At 46.9% G+C, this 18,951-nt stretch overlaps 1 protein-coding gene across 6 annotated transcripts in view; it reads right to left on the bottom strand.

The window, feature by feature from the left end:
- LOC110086039 (tyrosine-protein phosphatase non-receptor type substrate 1) overlaps window positions 1-18,951 on the bottom strand; it is a 315,660-nt gene that overhangs the window by 94,694 nt on the left and 202,015 nt on the right. For 3 of the 6 annotated variants that reach the window (XM_072996664.2, XM_072996666.2, XM_078391962.1), the window contains one exon: window positions 17,060-17,140. In XM_072996664.2, coding sequence (XP_072852765.2) covers window positions 17,060-17,129 — 70 coding nt within the window. In that variant the 5' untranslated portion in view covers window positions 17,130-17,140. The other 3 variants (XM_078391963.1, XM_072996668.2, XM_072996667.2) reach the window with 3 other exon arrangements.

Genomic DNA, 18,951 nt, shown 5'->3' with positions numbered 1-18,951 from the left:
CCAGCAGGGCTTTTCTTAGCTTCTTATGTTCTGATAGGGAGATAAAATGTGCCTTTGTGTGACACCTTTGCCAATGGAAAACCATTCTGTGTGTCCATATTTTGTCCTAAAAGGAGCTTCTTCTCCAGCCAATAGGATGTGCATCAACACACTCAAGTGTTGTGGCCCAACCATTGCTTTTAGAAGAACCCATAGCCTTTCATGACCCACACACTTATTGGCTTTGCTCTACTCCAGTGGTTCTCAACCTTGGATCTCCAGGTGTTCTTGGATTAAAACTCCCAGAAGCCTTCACCACTATCTGGGATGGCCAGGATTTGTGGGAGTTGTAGTCCAAGAACATCTGGGCACCCAAGGTTGGGAACCCCCATTCTAGTATTTGAAGCACAGACTCATTTCATTCTGAAATTTTTAATCTTTGAAGAAATCTGTTATCCTTGCATCTCTTCAGTCTATTGTTTTAATCTGCTCGTTATTTTATTCTCAACAGATAATATATTGTGTTGCTGATCTTTTAGCACCCCTAATCTTTGACTTCTCTGATCTTATGGAAGAGATTTTTCATTTCCCCTTTTTTGTGTTTTCAATAAACCAGCCAGGTAAATAGCAAATAACAATAAAGCATGTTTAAAGTTTCCGCTTCATTATATCTGCAAAATGGAGATTTTAACAACAATGCAGTTCTGCGTCTACTCAGAAACAAGTCTTTGCTGTTCAGTGGAACTTATTCCAAGGAGAAAGTTCCTTTTTTGAGAGACAACAGCTCTAAGGATTCCCCCAGCCAACATGGCTATGCAAAAATAACTTTGTTAATTGTCGCAAAATGAAAACATTCATGTTTGTTTCCAGGGTCTTAACCAAGCATGGAGATTACCTTTGCCCAGATAAAATCTTGAGATCCTTCCAGCTAGAAATGCCTCCAGCTACAGGAGGGCAGACACACAAAGTTACATCCAGGGAGTCTGGCCTGCCACTCCATTGTAAATACTTCCCATTCTGAAGGCACATACTTTACATTCTGGATCTCTGAAATTCTTTCCCGCAACTGCTTCCCTGGTTACATGTCTATTTCTACACACACCATTCAGAGTGCTTGGTGTGACTTACAAAGCCCTATATGGCTTTTTGTTGTTTAGTCGTTAAGTTGTGTCCAACTCTTCATCATCCAGGCCCTCCTGTCTTCCATTGCCTTCCAGAGTTGGGTCAAATTCATGTTGGTCGCTTCGATGACCCTGTCCAACCATCTCGTCCTCTGTCGTCCCCTTCTCCTCTTGCCCTCACACTTTCTCAACATCAGGGTCTTTACCAGAGAGTCTTCTCTTCTCAAGAGACGGCCAAAGGATTGGAGCCTCAGCTTCAGGAGCTGTCCTTCCAGTGAGCACTCAGGGTTGACTTCCTTCAGAATGGATAGTTTTGTTCTCCTTGCAGTCCAGGGGACTCTCAAGAGTCTCCTCCAGCACCAAAATTCAAAAGCATAGATCATTCAGTGGTCAGCCTTCTTTATGGTCCAGCTCTCACTTCCATACTCGCTACTGGAAAAACCATAGCTTTGACTATGCGGACCTTTTATATGGCTTGGGTGCAGTCTATCTGAAGGACTTGATGAAGTGGTCTGGGTCTTGAAATCTTCTGGAGAAGCTGCATTCTGCATCCTTTCCTCCTGTCCTTTCACCAGCTGGCGACACCCTTTTTATTTAGTGACCTTTTAACCACTGATCAATTCCCAAGGAAAGGCTTTGTAACAGTATTCTACTTCTTTCCATTCACATTGTTTTAAAATGGTGTTTAAATTGTGCTCCTCCGATGCTCATTTTAATGTGATTTCCTATGCAATTAAATATTCTAATTTATTCTGGGGTTTATGTTTTCAGCTCCATCTGATTTTTAAAAAACAAAACAAAACTTGTAAGCTGCCTTGGGTCCTGCAACGTGAAAAGATGGAGCGTTCCAATCAATCAATCAATCAATCAATCAATCAATCAACCATCCAACCAACCATCCAACCAACCAACCAACCAACCAACCAACCAACCAACCAACCAACCAACCAACCAACCAACCAACCAACCAACCAACCAGCCAACCAATAAATCAAGAAAGCCCCAACTCCAGGGGAATAAATCCTGTGAAGAAAGGTTAAAGGATTCTCACCCGAAGGAGATGTTAGATCTGAAGAATCATCAAAAGGCAGCAGGATAGCCACCTTTAAACATTTGGTTTTCATTTCAAATCAATGACTTAAAATGACAAAGAAAGGGCTTTTCAACTAACCATTGGGAAGAATTTCCAGAGGGTATGAGCAACTCTAGAACAGACATGCCTCATTAGTGGTTTCTAGCCCTCTGTTCAGCTAGATGATTTGACCTTTGAGGATCTGTCCAACTCAGTGGCTCAAATCCTATTAGTTTTGCCCTCTGTTGCAATACAGTTGGTGCAAATCTCTTTGGTAATCTGCTGCAAATTAAGAAATTAATGTATATTTTGGTTGTTACTGTTAAGAGTTATTGCAATCTTGCATGCTGCCTCTACTGTGTGTGGCTGGGAGATTGTCTTTCTGGGCTGGGTGATTGTCAACCGCTCATAGTACATACTAAGCAATAATTCCCTCCTGTCTCTGAAATCAAAGACCGCTCCAACCCTCTGCTAAGTGCCTTTACCCCACTCTAGAGCTTGTTGAAGTCTGTGGAAAGCAACAGTCGTGTTTGTCAGCTTGGAATCTGTTCAATTGTAAGCAATGAAACCTTTTATTCTTTCTGCTACCCACGTCTTAAAGTGAGTGACTTAGACCGCCAGTTAGTGAGGAAAGGTGTGGTCTACTTTGGGGAACTCGACATAGCTTTGCTCTGTCAATTCCTGCGCTTCTACTGTACAGCTAGAGGAATTTAACCAAAGTTCAATACTCTGCAACAGTTACATGCCAAGCCAAATGACTCAGCACAGAGCAGCAAAGGCCTGTGCTAAATTTGTAATTTTCAGCAATTCACCAATGGGATTTATGCCAATTGTGTTATGCTGGTGTAAAAACTCAACAGGATCTTGGCTAATAATTCTGACCCTCTCAAAACAGTCTTTTAGTTTCGCAGGAAAGAAGTCTTATCAGAATGATAAAGAGTACATCTCCAAAAGTGACAGGACTTCCTTTCATCTGATGTTTACCCTCTTTTGGATCAGAGAGGGACAACTCCCATGATGGCAGTTGGATTCTGGGATTTATAGTCTAGAAACCAAATGCTTCTTATATCTACTTAGATACTAGCTAATACCACCAGTTGCATTACATGGTAGGTCGAGAAAGATTACTCATGCACTACACTGGCAGGGATCATTTCTGCCAACATTTTCTCTTTGATTTGGACTGTTCTCTTTAAAATGCGAGCTTAAAAAAACACACCTTGGATTAAATTTAAAGCAACTGTCAGCAAACAAAAACTTCAGTCATTAAAAATAAGCACAACGACAGACAATACAAGCAATAGATAGTAAACCTAACCCAGAGCCATCAAAACTGCAACAGAAAAAGACAAAATCAGCCAGGCTACTCAAAACACCTTACTAAAAATCCATTTCTTAATTGACTAACACAAACAACTTTAAAAAGGGGGGTTAAGCTAGAAATGGGTGGATCTCATCAAAGTTTTCACTTTCCCACTGACAAGCACATTTTACCCCAGTATTACACACAGACTTCCTCCACCAAATATATAGAAATCCTTATGTATTTGGAGGTGCCGTTTTTGAAAAAGTATGTACTTTTTTTTTTTTTTGAATTCGATATATTTTTGACTCATGCATGTATGAACTGAAGAGTGTTCCCTGCATGGTTGTTGTGGGTTTTTCGGACACTTTGACTGTGTTCTGAAAGTTGTTCTTCCTAACGTTTCACCGATCTCTGTGGCCGGCATCTTCAGAGGACAGCACAGTGCTGTCCTCTGAAGATGCCAGCCACAGAGACTGGCGAAATGTTAGGAAGAACAACCTTCAGAATACGGCCAAAGAGCCCAAAAAACCCACAACAACCATTCGATCCCAGCCGTGAAAGCCTTCGCGAATACATTGTTCCCTGCATGTTTTACAAAAGTGTGAGACTTTTTTAAAAAATTTGCATTTGTTACTATTCGGTTTTTGTTCCATAGAACATGTTACAAGTTAGATAAAGTTTCCCTTTGACACTTAGTCCAGTCGTGTCCGGCCCTAGGGGGTGGTGCTCATCCCCGTGTCCAAGCCGTAGAGCCAGTGTTTGTTCGTAGACCGTTTCTGTGGTCACGTGGCCAGTGCGACTAGAGAGGGAACACCATTACCTTCCCACCGTGTTGGTACTTATTTATCTACTCACATTTTTACATGCTTTTGAATGGCTAGGATGGCAGAAGCTGGGACGAGCGACGGGAACTCACTCCGTCACATAGATTTGATCTTACAACTCCTGGTGTTTTGACCTTGCAGCACAGAAGCTTCTGCAGTTTAACCTGCAGTGCCACCACGTCCCTTATACAAGTTGGGTCTATGGATTTCTGATCACCAGGGGAAACCAAGTCTACACTCATTTCTGGGACATATTGATATGGTAGAGCCATTATGGAAAAAAAGTAAAATAAAGCCTTCAACCCAGTTGGTGCGACATGCTTCCCTAGAGTGGGCGTGCTTTCTCTTCAAAGCCATTGCAAATGTTGGTGCTACAACTGTAAAGGCCCTGCCCTTATTCCAAGCATCTCTTCCAGTATTAATAGCAGACAAACCTACCCCAGGTATCGGGCAGATAAAGGCATGACAGTACAGGACAAAAGAGTCGTTAGTAGAACAGAGTACCAAACTTCTGGCCACTGAAGCAGAAAATTGAATTCTTATCTGCTGGTGTTAACAGGAGCATTATGTTAAAAGCCTCCGTCTTTGCTCCTGCTGCAAACCAATTAAATCAAAAGTATTTTTAGCAACAACCCCATGGACTGCAGTTATGATCTGTGATGCAGTGGGTCAGAGTCTGCGATATTTAAAGACCTTTCTGTCCTCCACACCTGCTCCAGATATTTATTTAGAAAAAATACATATATTTATAGCCTGTCATTCAGGATAAAATTCTTCTGGAGGCAGCTCTCGGCCTCAAGAAAGTCTGCAAACGGGTCCCAAAATAATTTCAATAAATAGTCTTTAAAACTTCATAAAATCAAGATGCCAGCACAGTGAAAAGACCTGGCAACACCATCAGAACACCTTGCCCTAGAAAACACTATTCAAGAAGGAAGTGCAAGTAAAACCAGATCCTATGTATTCAGCAATCTAATAATATCCTTCTTGGAGAAACAGAGAACCAATGAACTTTGCAAAGGCCTGCAGTGAGAGCGGCTGACATCCTCCATTTGCTGCTACAGTCCACACTCAGAAAGCTGTTCCTTTGATGTCTACCCTACGCTAGTAGATGCACATCAAGTAGCCAGGTGAGTAGCATTTCCAGTGCAGATCTCAGGGGGCAGATGAAATGATGCACAGGAGATCTTAGGAAAAGTCATCTCTCTTTTTTAGACTGCAGTTCCAGCCTCTCTTCCATGCTCTATGTTCTCCTCCTTCATTTACACTAGGGCTGGCCCTACCATTAGGGAGAACGAGGTAGCCACCCCAAGCAAGACGCCCTCTTAAGGGCGGATGCAACCTGTTGTATTTTTCCTACCAAAAGGTGGCTAGGAATTTGCTTGCGGAATCCTCTGCCTCTCGTGACAGAATCAGTTGGCTGGACTGCTGGATAGGGCAGGGGTTTAGGGCATCTGGCTGCCGAGCCAGAGGTGGGAGTTCGTTTCCCCCCATGGCGCGTCCTTAAGGGGGTCTGGACTCGATGATCCAGAGGTTCCCTTCCAGCTCCGCAATTCGAAGATGATGATGATGATGATAACCACCATGCACCGTGACCGGGACGGGGTGCCCTCTGAGCCTCAGGCACCAAAATGGCTTGAGAGAGCCACCACCTTCCCCGCTTCCAAATGATTCCCCCTCCATCCTGTACTGCCCGAGACCCACCATCCCCAAAGGATTCATTCGGTTGAAGAGCAGGTCTTTCAGAGGGCAGCTCCCGGCACCCACAGCGGATGGGGGATTCTGGGTGCCAAAATCCAAGCGCACACCCCTTTTTGCTACTCTCCGATATGGATCTCTTTGTAAGACGATTCTACCGGTGGGGCTGAAGCCTCATTGTTTTGCCGTGGGGCAGGCGCTGCAAGGTCGGAACCCCCTCCTAACCCACGTGCAGCAAATCCACACCACCTACACGGTCTCACGAATCATGAATGAGAAGCCTGTATTTTAATTTGAATGGAAGCCGCTCGTCAGGCCAGTGGAATTAAAACCAGGCCAGGCTGAATTATCCTTCCGTGGGTTACAGTCAATGAAAGCTTGTGCCTTCATAAAATGTATTTATCTGCAGAGGGCAGCAAGAGAGAGCTCGTTGTCACTATTACCTTTCTGAACTTACAGCTAGCTGACATTTGGATCTTTTCTTCCATGCCCTGGCCTTGTAGTCTGCCATTCAGGATAAAACACCACCTCAGGCAGCTCCCAGTCTCATTCTATCGTATATTTTTTTCCACCCTGCATTTACTCCTCTCCAAAAAAATAAATAAAGAAAGAAAGAAAAAAGGTGGATGATGCCCTGGAAAACTAATCTGGCAAGCACACCCCCTCTTCCTTCCTTCCTTCCTTCCTTCCTTCCTTCCTTCCTTCCTTCCTTCCTTCCTTCCTTCCTTCCTTCCTTCCTTCCTTCCTTCCTTCCTTCCTTCCTTCTATCCATCATCAGCTCCTTCCTTCCTTCCTTCCTTCCTTCCTTCCTTCCTTCCTTCCTTCCTTCCATCCATCCATCATCAGCTCCTTCCTTCCTTCCTTCCTTCCTTCCTTCCTTCCATCCATCCATCATCAGCTCCTTCCTTCCTTCCTTCCTTCCTTCCTTCCTTCCTTCCTTCCTTCCTTCCTTCCTTCCTTCCTTCCTTCCTTCCTTCCTTCCTTCCTTCCTTCCTTCCTTCCTTCCTTCCTTCCTTCCTTCCTTCCTTCCTTCCTTCCTTCCTTCCTTCCTTCCTTCCTTCCTTCCTTCCTTCCTTCCTTCCTTCCTTCCTTCCTTCCTTCCTTCCTTCCTTCCTTCCTTCCTTCCTTCCTTCCTTCCTTCCTTCCTTCCTTCCTTCCTTCCTTCCTTCCTTCCTTCCTTCCTTCCTTCCTTCCTTCCTTCCTTCCTTCCTTCCTTCCTTCCTTCCTTCCTTCCTTCCTTCCTTCCTTGATGCCAGGGAATGGCCCAAAATGAGTATTTCAAAAAGGCCATCAGCAGGTACCCCCAGTCAGGTTCTTTCAGCAGATATTGTTTTGTGGGCGAACCTTGGGAGCCCCCTCCCCAGGCCCAGGCTCAGGAAGCTGATGCCACTAGAGAAGATTTCTGGCCTAAATTGGTCAAAGAGAGAGAGTGTGTGTGTGTGTGTTGAGTTGGGGATGTTTTGAACGTCAGGCACTGTGCTGTATCCCATTTTTGCTTTATGGCAATGTGCTCTTCCTGGACGTCTCAGAACACATGGAAGAGGAGCAGAATGATGGTTGAGGACTTTGCTGTTGAAGAAGCCGATTTTCCTCCAGGCCCCTCCCAATTCCGTTATTTTATGATTCCATGGAGATGACAAAATAATGGAGTTGGGGCCCTCTGGGGAACTGTAGAGAGCAGGATCGGGGCCTGAGGAGGAATTGAGTCAAACCCAGGGCTGAAGATTCCTACCCCCCCCCCCCCCCGTTACAGGGACTGGATCTCCCCAAGCTATTAATCCTTCCCAGCTGTAACTGGTCAACTGGTGGGGACTGAGGGATGAACTTTCTACATGGCAGTCATGGATTCAGCCTCTCTTCTCCAGCTAATCTGCATTCCCTTGTTCAAACAGGGCTGAAGGGTTACAGAGATCCCCCTCTCATCAACTCTCTTTCATCCTTTAATGGAAGCAACAATAGTAAAAGGGACTCTACCCCACCTCCCCAACACAGAGCTTAGCTACACAGCTCATATGGAGTGGGGTGGCGCATGCTAAATATGATTACTTAATGTCAGGTAGGGACCCCATGTGCCATATGCTGCACACCTTGTGACCCTATTTGGTTTGCCTCCTTTAAGAAAACCTTAAAGAAAAGAGGGAGGAACCCACCTCCTTGCCTTCTTATATTTTCTTGCTTCCAGAAAGCAGCTTTCCATTTTTCATATTTTCTCTACAAGGTACAGCACAGCATAATTGGTGTTTTTTTTTTTAAATTCTTCCTTCCTCTACTCCACAGTGGAGCAGAGGAAGGAAGTTTTTAATTCCCCAGTTTCCCCAATATCATTAAGGGGATAAGCTATCTCTTTAAGCCACCAATGATATTAGGACATTGAAACCAGCTTGGAAATTAAAAGCAGGAAGCTCCACTTTGGGTCGTTCCCAGTGACTTCATCTCCCGGAAATGAACCAAAACAGACCAATCTTACCTGCACCTAAAAAAACCCCACAACCTTGATAAGGACTCAGAAAGGTGTGGGGAGGAACTCTTCGGGGATAGCTGTTTCACTCTTGGAAATACATCTGATCTCTGGTAAAATGAACAAACTACTCCGTCTCCACCCTCATAATCAGTCTTGTCTGACTTTGGAAGCTCAACAAGGTCAACTGGCTAGAAACTGGATGGGCCACTAAGGAAGGTGTATATATCGAGTTGTTGTCATTTCCCATCAGGTTGTTTCCGGCTATGGTGACCCAATGAATGAATGACCTTCTTGGCTCTTGCAAACTCAAGACTCTGTCTTCCTCGGCTGAGTGAAGAAATCCTGCCTGAGGCCGTCGGCAGCCACTGCTGCCCCTCAAACACCCCGTACAGGGGGTTGGGTCAACCAAGGCTCTGACTCAATAGGAGGAAGTTGACTGTGTTCCTAGGATGTTGCAAAACTGTAAAAGGATTCCGCCTTTGTTCTGCCAATACAGCGGTTAGAGGTGCTTGCCAACCCCATCGTTCTCCAGACCTGTTGCACCCTCTGGCACTCCACCCTCCCTCCCTGGTAAGCTGCTCCAGCAACACAGTTTCTCTCATGAGAATGTTCAGAGTAGCCCCATCGGAAGGAGTTCAGGCCTTCCCTCCCGCCGGTGCCTGCTCGTAAGTTTGGCAGCAAAGCTGGGCCACCACCTCATCATCATTTACTACAAGCACTTGAGATTAAAAAAGCATCAATGCCGCAGTGGAGCGATGCGGGGGAGGGCAAGGGAGGTATTCCTGCAGCACGCACAGATGTGCACATACAGGGAGCAAAAGTTTCCTGGAAGGAGAAAGATAAAGATCTCTCACAAGTGGAATGGGGAAGGGGAAGAAAGCAGGAAGTTGAAGCAGGAAGGAAGGATGAGCACATATACCATTGCTGAAAAGGCAAATCAAAATACAGCAAAAACCAAATATCTGTACAGCTCAACCACCCACCCACCCCAACCTAGATCTAAGAGGAACGATTTCAGAATCCCACCCATTCCTGCTAGCATGGCCTGGTGGCGGTGGCAGTACATCCATATTTCTAGATTTCTTATGGCATTGCACCATCCCTGCTATTTATCTTTTATATTTATTTGCTAGAAGCCAACACATACAATGGGTATAATACAATGGTCGCAAAATTGTACACATAAAAAGCAACCACACGGTTAAACACAGTACCATACCTAGTCAGATAAAGGGTATTAAAAGCAGTGTTTTTAATATTGCAAGCCACCTTAGGCCCTCTTGGGAAGAAAGGCAGGTAAGAAAAATGAATGAAACCATCAATCAACAAATCAATAATAAGCTGCCATCTCCCCAGTCCATCTTAATACATAAACTTGTCTGAACACTTGTTTTTTTTTTTCATTCATTCTGGAAGGATAACTGGGAAGGGGGCCAGAAATGGGTCCCAAAGAGTATAGGTTGATCTGAGTCTACTTAGCTCCAAGCTGAATAATTCTCCATTGCAACTATGCTTTATTTGGTTGTAAATTCTGATCTCTGTTAAGGAAGTTAAAGATTCCATTCTTAAACATTGAAATCTTAACCACATTTTTGAACTCGCCTTGCGGGGCAACAGTTAAACTGCAGCACTGCAGTCAAGACTCTGTTTGCAACCTGAGTTTAAGCTTGGGTCCAAGTAACTGGCTTGAAGTTGACTCAGCCTTTCATCCTTTTGAGGTTGGTAAATTGAATACCCAGCTCACAGGGTGGGTATGGAATATACAAGTATAGCCTGTACAATGACAGTGGTGCCTCGACTTACGAATGTCCTGACTTACGACAATTTCAAGTTATGACCAGCTCCGGCCGCAAAATTTTGCTTCGACTTGCGGCCGGAGCTTCCACTTACAAACAGAAAAAGGCAGGGGGAAAAAGGTGGGGAATTCAAATTAACTGTTGATAGGCGAAGAGGGTGGTGTGTGTGTGTTTGCAGGGAGGCTTCGGGCTGCCTGGTAAGGTAAGGTGCTGCTTTCTACTTTTTAAAAACTGCCTGTTCTGGGTGGGTTTTATAGGGTGGGTTTGGGCTGGGGGGGTTATGTTTCTCTGCTGTGTTGTTGTGTTGTTGTTGTTGTTGTTGTTTTTTGGTGATTTTATTTATGTATTTATTTTGCAGCCCCAGCACCTTCGGGGCTTGCTCCATGGTTTATTTTTGGTGTTTTGTTTTATTTTAAAGCCCCAGTGTTTTTGGGGGCTTGCTCTCTGGTTTATTTTTGGTTGGTTTTTTTTAAAGCCCCAGCGCCTTCGGGTCTTGCTCTGTGGTTTTTTTTTGTTTTTTTGTTTTTTTTTTGCAGCCCCAGCACATTCCTATGGGGCTTGCAGTGTTTTATTTTTGTTTTATTGGGGGGAGGGTTATTTTTTCTTCTTCTCCTGGAATGGATTAATCACGTTCCAATGCATTTCAGTGGGAAATGGTGCTTTGACTTATGACCATTTCGAGTTACATCCATCTTCTGGAACGGATTATGGTCAAGTCAAGGCACCACCATAAATGGTAAACCGCCCAAATGGTGCTTTAAGTGCTATGGGGTGGTATATAAGCAATTTGCATGCTAGCCTGTGTTCTCTCTCTCTCTCTCTCTCTCTCTCTGTGTGTGTGTGTGTGTGTGAGAGAGAGAGAGAGAGAGAGGGAGGGAGGGAGAGAGAGAGAGAGAGAATCTAACTGTTACTGACAACTGTGAAAAGCCAGTTGGGCTAAATCTTGATTTGAGCTTCCTCACTTCATGGTAAGCATGATAAGGCCAAAAGGGAAGGAGAAGTTGTTTTAAATAGAAATGCAGCTGTGTAAAAATGTCCTGTTCGCCACAGGGAGTCAGATGGACCAACACGTTGAGATGACAGGGAAACACCCAAGACCAGGGGATTACCAGGCAGAGAAATGTTTAAAAATTTAGTTCCTCTCAAAGAGCAGATACAGTGCCCATGTTTGGACTGCACTAAACCGGCTTGTGTCTGAATTGTACTCAGTCAGACTCCCAGGATAGATGGATACTCCAGATGAATACATTATTGTTAGCAGTTTTCATCTAGTGCCCTATAGGAAACATTACAAAGCTAGTTAACACACACACACACACACAGAGAGAGATAAAAGACAGATGGAACACAAAAGAGTCCCTGCAGTAAGATAACCAGAGGCCAAAGACATGGATTCCAGCCTTACCTTCTCCTTGACATGCTACTCTTTTAGATTCAAGAACTTTATTTTTTTCCGCACAGAGGATAATTCGATCTCTGACTCCCAGGTCGAAATGGTACGGTCCTGACGTAAGTTGACCACGTGTCATCTAGGAAGACTAAGCCAAGAGCTGACCAAGTCAGCAGCATCCCGCTTACAGAGATTTCAGGGCAAAAACTTGAGACTGGCTGCGGTGGTGGTGGTGGGAGTCCTTCTAGTTGTAGGTTTTTGGGGGCTGTTTGGCTGTGTTCTGAAGGTTTTTCTTCCTAACGTCCCACCGGTCTCTGTGGCCGGCATCTTCAGAGGACAGGAGCTAGAACTCTGTCTGTGTTCTGGTGTAGTGTGTGGGATAGTTGAGTATTTGTAGCTGTGGGATCAGCTTTTTTGTCCTTTTCAGCAGATTGGGTGATTATGGTGATCAGGGTGTTTTTTTGATATGGGTGTACTGTTGTTATGGGGGAGATGGTCTGTCACTGTGACTGATGGGTGTTGTTAGCTAGTCTTTTGTGTGCAGTGATCACCGGTCCTTGTGGCTGGGTCGAATTCCTTGACCTTTTTGCAGGTTGTATTTTTCAGTGCTGTGAGCCAGGCTCTGTTGAATTTTACTTTCTAATGTTGCTTGTTAAAATTCTAAAGAAGTCACACCAGAGGGGGAGGTAAGGGTTGGGATGAAGTTCCACTTCCAGACCACCAGAGTATCAATTTTAAAGGAATCAATGCAACTGGGCTCATAATGAGGGGAAACCCAGCATCCCAGAAACAAGAGAGAGGAAGACCATCATGGTGGCTCAGAGAGATTTGTGCCCAGGCTTGAAAGCCACCTCAGATCTTCTCCAGGATGAATGACCAGGTGGTCCCCTTTTCGCCCTCACTTGGAGACCTGGAGAACACAGCGTTTCCCCAAGACTTCATGGCTATCTAGAGACCTGCCAACTGTACCACCCAACTCCTCTCTCAAATCAACACCCTGCCTGTCATGCATTCAGCCAAATGTTGCATAAACAAGCATGTCAAAAGCCAGACCGGCTCGGCATGCATGGGAAAGCAGCTCTGACAGGAAGCTCCAGAAGTGCACAAAAGCACTGGTGGATCGTCCCACTCAGAGCCTTGCAGTGACAGTCACTTAAATCTATGCAAGATCTACTGACACAGGAAGGGGCACAGTCTCAGATCTGCTTTGCCCAGCCCTGCTGCAAATCTGACGGAAGCCTTCACTTAGGGATAGACAAATTGTCCAGCCATAGACGTACCACCTCCAACATGGAAGCCAGTGGTTCCCAACCTTGAGTAATCCAGATGTTCTTGGACTGCAACTCCCAGAAATCCTGGCCAGCACAGCCAGTGGTGAAGGCTTCTGGGAGTTTGAGCCCAAGAACATCTGGGGAACCAAAGTCCCTTAGTCCCACTTCTGCTTAATGTTGGCTTTAGTTCCACCCAATCTCAAGCCAAGAGGTATCTCCAAGGTCACTTCACTTCACCTCTGCCCATAAAGTTTTTCCTGCCGAAGTCATCTTCAAAAAATGCTTTTCAGTTTAAGGGTGCCAGAGAAGATTCAGCACGGTTAAACTCAGACCTGGTGATAAAGCCACCTTAAAATGACCAGTACCTTTTAACTCAGTGTGGTGTACCGGATGGAGTGAGGAACTATAACTCAGAAGACCTGGGTTTGAATCCCTGCTCAGCCATGGAAACTCATGGGGGTGTGTGGATGCCACTGCTAAAACCACTCCTTAAATAATCCCATTCACCTTGTGAGCCTTAATTAGGGTCTTTGTAAGTCGGTTCTGACTTGATAGCACAGGACACATAAAGCAGTTCCATAAAGTGCCTTAAAGAGCAACACAGCAATTTTGGTTTCACCTTAAACACTACCAAGCTTTATCTAGCAAAAGCACTGATCTCGTAGCCCTCTTTTCCAGATGAGCGCATGAAAATTCATGCCAGACCAAACTTGTTAGCTTTTAAGGTGTCTCAAGACTTTTCCTTGTCTTTCCTGCAACAGACCAAAGCAAACCAAATTTGCTGCTCCTATTCCACCCCATTGGGCTCAAAGCACTCTCTGGCTGGTTCCCAGTTTCATGACGTAGGCTACACACAGCCTGCCCCCGCCCACACGATTACCAGCTTTAGAAGGATGGAAGTTGGAGTAAACCTCAAGCCAGCTACCCAACCCTGGGATTGAACTCAGGTCCTGAACAGAGTCTTCACTGCAGTATTGCAGTTTTACCACTGAGCCACGAGACTCCAATTCAGTTACCCCTCCCTCCCCCAGAAATGTCGTAAGACGGCAGAAAATGGACAATATCATATCCCAGGCCACCCTTAAGGCCTGAGAAAACATGGCTGCTGTTTTCTACGACCAGGATGTGTCACCTGGTGGAACTTGTATAGACTGGAACCTAGGAAGGGGGTGGGGAATCTAGATCCTATCAAGTGTTTTGGGTCCACTATGGCTCATGGCTTAGAGAGGGGCTTAAAACGGAGCCAAGTCCTTCCCACCGGCCTTTTGCTCACTGATTAAGCTACTCTACATTGAATGAGGAATGGGCTATGAGGAGGAGCAGGGGGAACCATCACCACATCTCATGCACAGTGCTTTCCCAAAGATGGGCATGGCAGTGAATCAGGTCCTAGAGAAGCACAGTAAAGGAGCGAAAGATAAATCAAAACATTGGAGGAGAAGCGTGCGGATGTGTTTAGCCTACAGAAAGATGGGAATAAAGAGATTGTGTTGACAGTTCATAACCATGTAGGAGGACACTGGCAAGAAGTTGCTGCTGCTGGTGCGGGGGGGGGGAGAGAGAAGGTTTTTTTGGGGGGGGAACAAGCAATGAAGAGCTAGGTGTAAAATAATGAGCAGGAGACTCCAATAAGAGACAGTGGCCCTTGATGTCAGCCTCAGAGGCACATTTTTGATGGGCCGCGTGGATCCCCCCGGAACGGGTTGTTGTGAAGATGGCAACAGGATGCTCTGCAGGCATTTGAAAGGGCAGAATCACAGCCATTGGGTCCCTTTGTTGGGATAAAGGTGTCACAGAAATGAAGTTAAGGAAAAAATATAGAGCCGAAAAGAATCCTTAAAGATCACCTGATTCAAAGCAGAACATCAGTATAAAAAGGGCATCGTACCATTCTTATGCATGATGATCATTGCTTCAGTGGTGAAGTGCAGTTTGAACAGACAGTGTTACAGGTTGTGTACTCTACAAGCATCCATTTATGCCTTGGCTCTCAGCCTCACCCTCGCTGCAGGAGGTACACTTGGATGTCACCAACGAGGCCACGGGCCTCTCAAATCAACCCGTTACACCCGTTTGGGAAATTCTGACCTAGTTAAAAAAAACTTCCAGAAGGGAGTGGGCTTCTCTGCGAAGCATACACACATCACTGCAGGAAAAAGACCCATTTAATACAAACATTTTTCTGCCAGAACGGTTGCACACCCGGGCCGCCCCCTCACACTCCAGGGAGACTCTTTTTTCTCCCACAGAGGTTTAAGCGAATCAGAAGTCGCTTTGCAAAGGACGGAGCCCACTGAATAACCTGACTCCGAAGACAATTAGCAACGGCTGGATGGGCACCTATCAGAAAGCTGTCAGGAGGGAGCCGGCTTCTCCTTTTTGAAAACTTTCCAAGAAAAAAAGGTTGGACAAGGACATGAATAAGCCTGGATAGGATATCCGTTCGCCTTGGGGGCCATTGTCTGAGCAGAGGGCCAGCTGGACCGGAGCCACCTCTCCAGTTAACCTGTCATGCAATTTAGAAGTGTCAGGCACAGCTGTAAAATGCTCCTGTTCCCATTGGAAAAGACAGAGCGCTGAGGTTCAGACACGTAGAGAGGGAGACCTTTCGGCGTGCACACAAATGAACCGTCTGTTTGGAATTGCCATATGCAAGATACAGAACCTTTAAAAAACACACACACACACACACAAAACTGGGCCTTATGCAAGATACAGAACCTTAAAAACACACACACACACACAAAAAACCCCCAGCAAGCTATCATTAATGGGAGCCAGCACTTAAAAGTCTATTTGTAAATAAAGCTGAAAAGGACACCCAGTGGCGGGCAAGAGAACCAGGTTTCACCTGCGAAGACCGGACAGCTAAAATCTCGCTCAGCAACTGTGGCCAAAAGCCAAGTCATCTGCAAAATGGGATCTTGAAGGAACAGGCTGAAGAAGAAAAGAACTGGGGGGGGGGGGGATTATGCGGGAAAGCAAGAGGATTCACAGCCCATTCTGCCTTTCAAGCCAACATCAAGAAACAGCCTCAATGTAAAGGTAGTCACCCTACGTGAATGTACAGAGCTGATGCTGACTCATGACCTAGAAAAGTTGCCCACCGCCTCTTCCACACCCTCGAGCTCAGACTTTGGTGGACCCCCCCTCCCCAGAAGATCTCTGGAAGGAGAGAGAAGCCTCCTGGACATTTTAGCCAAAGTCTTGGGTGGCAGATGAAGAACCCATCACTTTGGAGTCTGCCCCAAACACAGGATCTGGTTCCTCAATTCTCCATCGGTTTCTCAACCAGGTAGCCCAGGAGCGGTTAAAAACTTCAAAAGCTTGGCACTCCATCGCCATAACCAATCCATATGTAACAGTTACATTGGGGCCATAACGGTCCACCCTACCGGATTGTCATAAAGATGACGTGAACCACTGATGATAATGCTTTCTGCTCTTTAAAAAGCCACATCAACTCTTATTACCCTAATCACCACCGGCAGCGCCGCCTTTCTCAATAATTTGGGTAAGGAACATTATGCGTCTCATCTCTTTCCCTCCCGTTCCTGTCCACTGCCTTCTCTGCTTATTGGGCATATAAAGGGCATCTCTGTCTGTAAATGCCAGGCGGACTGATGGGCTCTCAACCAAGATCACATCCACCACCATCCCGGACCTGACACCTTTTTTGATGGGGTTCAAAATCCTTCCCACTCAAGGGACCATTTCTGTGACACTCTCCTGCAGGCACCTCGGAACCCCAGGCAACCCAATTTCTCTCTCTCTCTTGGGAGAAAGCTCCATCTTCCAGACTCTCCACCGAAAAGTCCATCCTGTGTTGACTCCTCAAGCCAACCGGCGCCACATCAACACACCCTGGCGTTTCTTCTGCGGCAAGGAAGACCACATCCAAAATCCACGTCTCTTCTGAAGTAGGGAGGAGGAGGGCTTTTTATCTTGGAGGGAAGTGGTTTTGTAAGCCTGAGATCGGAGGCTCCAGAAAGGGGATGCAGATCAAAGCCAAAACCGGGTGGGCGCACGCTTTGCAGGAGGAGATGTCCCGGGTCGCCCCCCCCCCAAAAAAACAAAAAAACAAAAAAAAAACCCAAGCAAGCAAGTCAGGAGACGCAAAACAAGAAAGGCATTTACTTACCGGACCCGTGAGAAAACAGCAGCCAGAGACAAATCGCCAGCCCTCTCGCACAAACCCTCCGGGCTTCCATGACCGTCCCTACTGGAAGGAGACAGCCAAAAAAAGAGAGAAAAGAAAAGAGAAAAACAGTTTCACCCAAAGCGGAAAAAAAAAGCAGCGGGCGCTTCTAGTGCCTCCCTTGTTTTGCTGTGTGAAGGGCAGATGAATCAGGGGAGGCGCGTCGCGGGGGGGGGGCGGGAGAAGAGGGAGGGAGGGAGGGAGGAGGGGAGGGGGGGGGAGAGAAGGAGGGCCCCCCCGCTCCTTTCCCCCCCTCCCCAAATGAGGAAGCCGGTCTGACTTCCTAATCGACAAACCTCGAAGGAGGGAGTGGGGGGGGGGCGTTGGAAAGGAGAAGCGAGAGGGACGGAATTATGTTTTTTTAAAGAAAAAACAAAAAAACACAACACTAAACACACCAGAACAACCCAAACCTATTTTTAAGCGCTGATGAATCAGAAGTTTGGTCTTCTGCCTGCCTCCCTTTTTTCCTCCCGACGCATCAGAGGAGAATGGCTAGAAGACTAAATTATTTTTTTTTTAAAGATGGGGGGGAGAGAGAGGACGCGGAGGGAGCTTAGATGCCCCCCCCCCAGGCGTCCTTTCGCGTGTCTGGCCAAAGCCACGTACAGCAGAGCTTTGGGGAACGTTTCTTTTTTTGGGGGGGGGGGACTACACATCCCAGAGTCCCCCAGCCAGCGCAGCTGGGAGTTGTAGTCCCCAAGGGGTGCGGGGCAAGGGGGGGGAGGGAAAGAAGTGTTCTGCAAAAGCTCGGCACGTACACAAACACAGCCACGCACGCCCCAGCTTGGCACACGCGCGCACACACACTCACCTGGCGGCGCATCGCCTCTGCGGCGCGCACCCGCCCCCCCGCCTCTCCCCCCTCCCCTCGCGCGCAATTCCTTTCCCAGTCCTTGGGTTTTGGATGGAAAGAGTGGGGTGGGGGGGGGGGAGTCTCGCTTGCAAAACGGCCCCCTTGGCTCAATCCGTCACATGCCCGAGCTTGCGCGGGGAAGGCGCCCCCCTCCTCCTCTTCCTCCTCCTCCTCCCCCCCCCCCATGATTTCTTCTCCTCCTCCTCCTCCTCCAGGCCTTTCAAAACCTCTGCGTTTGGAAATCTTCGCGAGGACGCCGCAAAAGAAAGCAGAAGCCGGGGTTGGCAGAACAGGGCGGAAAATGTAATTCCATCTCTCTTTCTCCCCCCCCCCCCGCCACCGCCGGCCAAGGATGCGCACCCAGGGCTGCAGCGCTGAGGATCGGGACCTGGGGAGGGGGGTTTGGATCGGCGGAGGGGAGGGGGAGAGGGAAAGAAGAGCTGGATCTGCGCAAGCGACTCCGTCCTCTGCATTCAAAGATTTGATTTTTTTTTCGCGGGGGTGGTGATGGAAATTTCCCCTCCGACTCCTTTGCAACCTTGTCAGTCTGTCTGTATCCCTCTGCAGCTCTCTCTCTCTCTCACTCACTCACTCTCAATCTCTCTCTCTCTCTCTCTCTCTCACACACACACACACACACACACAAAGAGTGCACTGCTTACTGGTTCTGCAACACTGTCTCCCCCCCCCCCCGGCACGCATCCGCACTGTTGCCTAGCATTGATGGGGCTCGGCTCTCAACAATGGACCACTTCAGGAGGAAAAGAAAAGGGCTGGGGGGGGGTGAGGCAACGATTCCCTCCCTTCTCCCCCCCCCCCGATCGCCCCCCCCCCGGCCAAAAGAGAGAGAGAGATGCCCCGCCACCAACCAGCTTTGGGGGAAAACTCTTCCGCGAAGTCTTAGCCCCAGTTCAGCTTTTGCAAAAGAAAAGAAAGAACAGAGAGAGAGAGAGAGAGAAAAGCAAGCAGGACGGAGCAG

This window comes from Pogona vitticeps, chromosome 4, assembly GCF_051106095.1.
Source record: "Pogona vitticeps strain Pit_001003342236 chromosome 4, PviZW2.1, whole genome shotgun sequence".
Lineage (NCBI taxonomy): Eukaryota > Metazoa > Chordata > Lepidosauria > Squamata > Agamidae > Pogona > Pogona vitticeps.
This window is presented reverse-complemented; position numbering and strand designations above follow the sequence as displayed.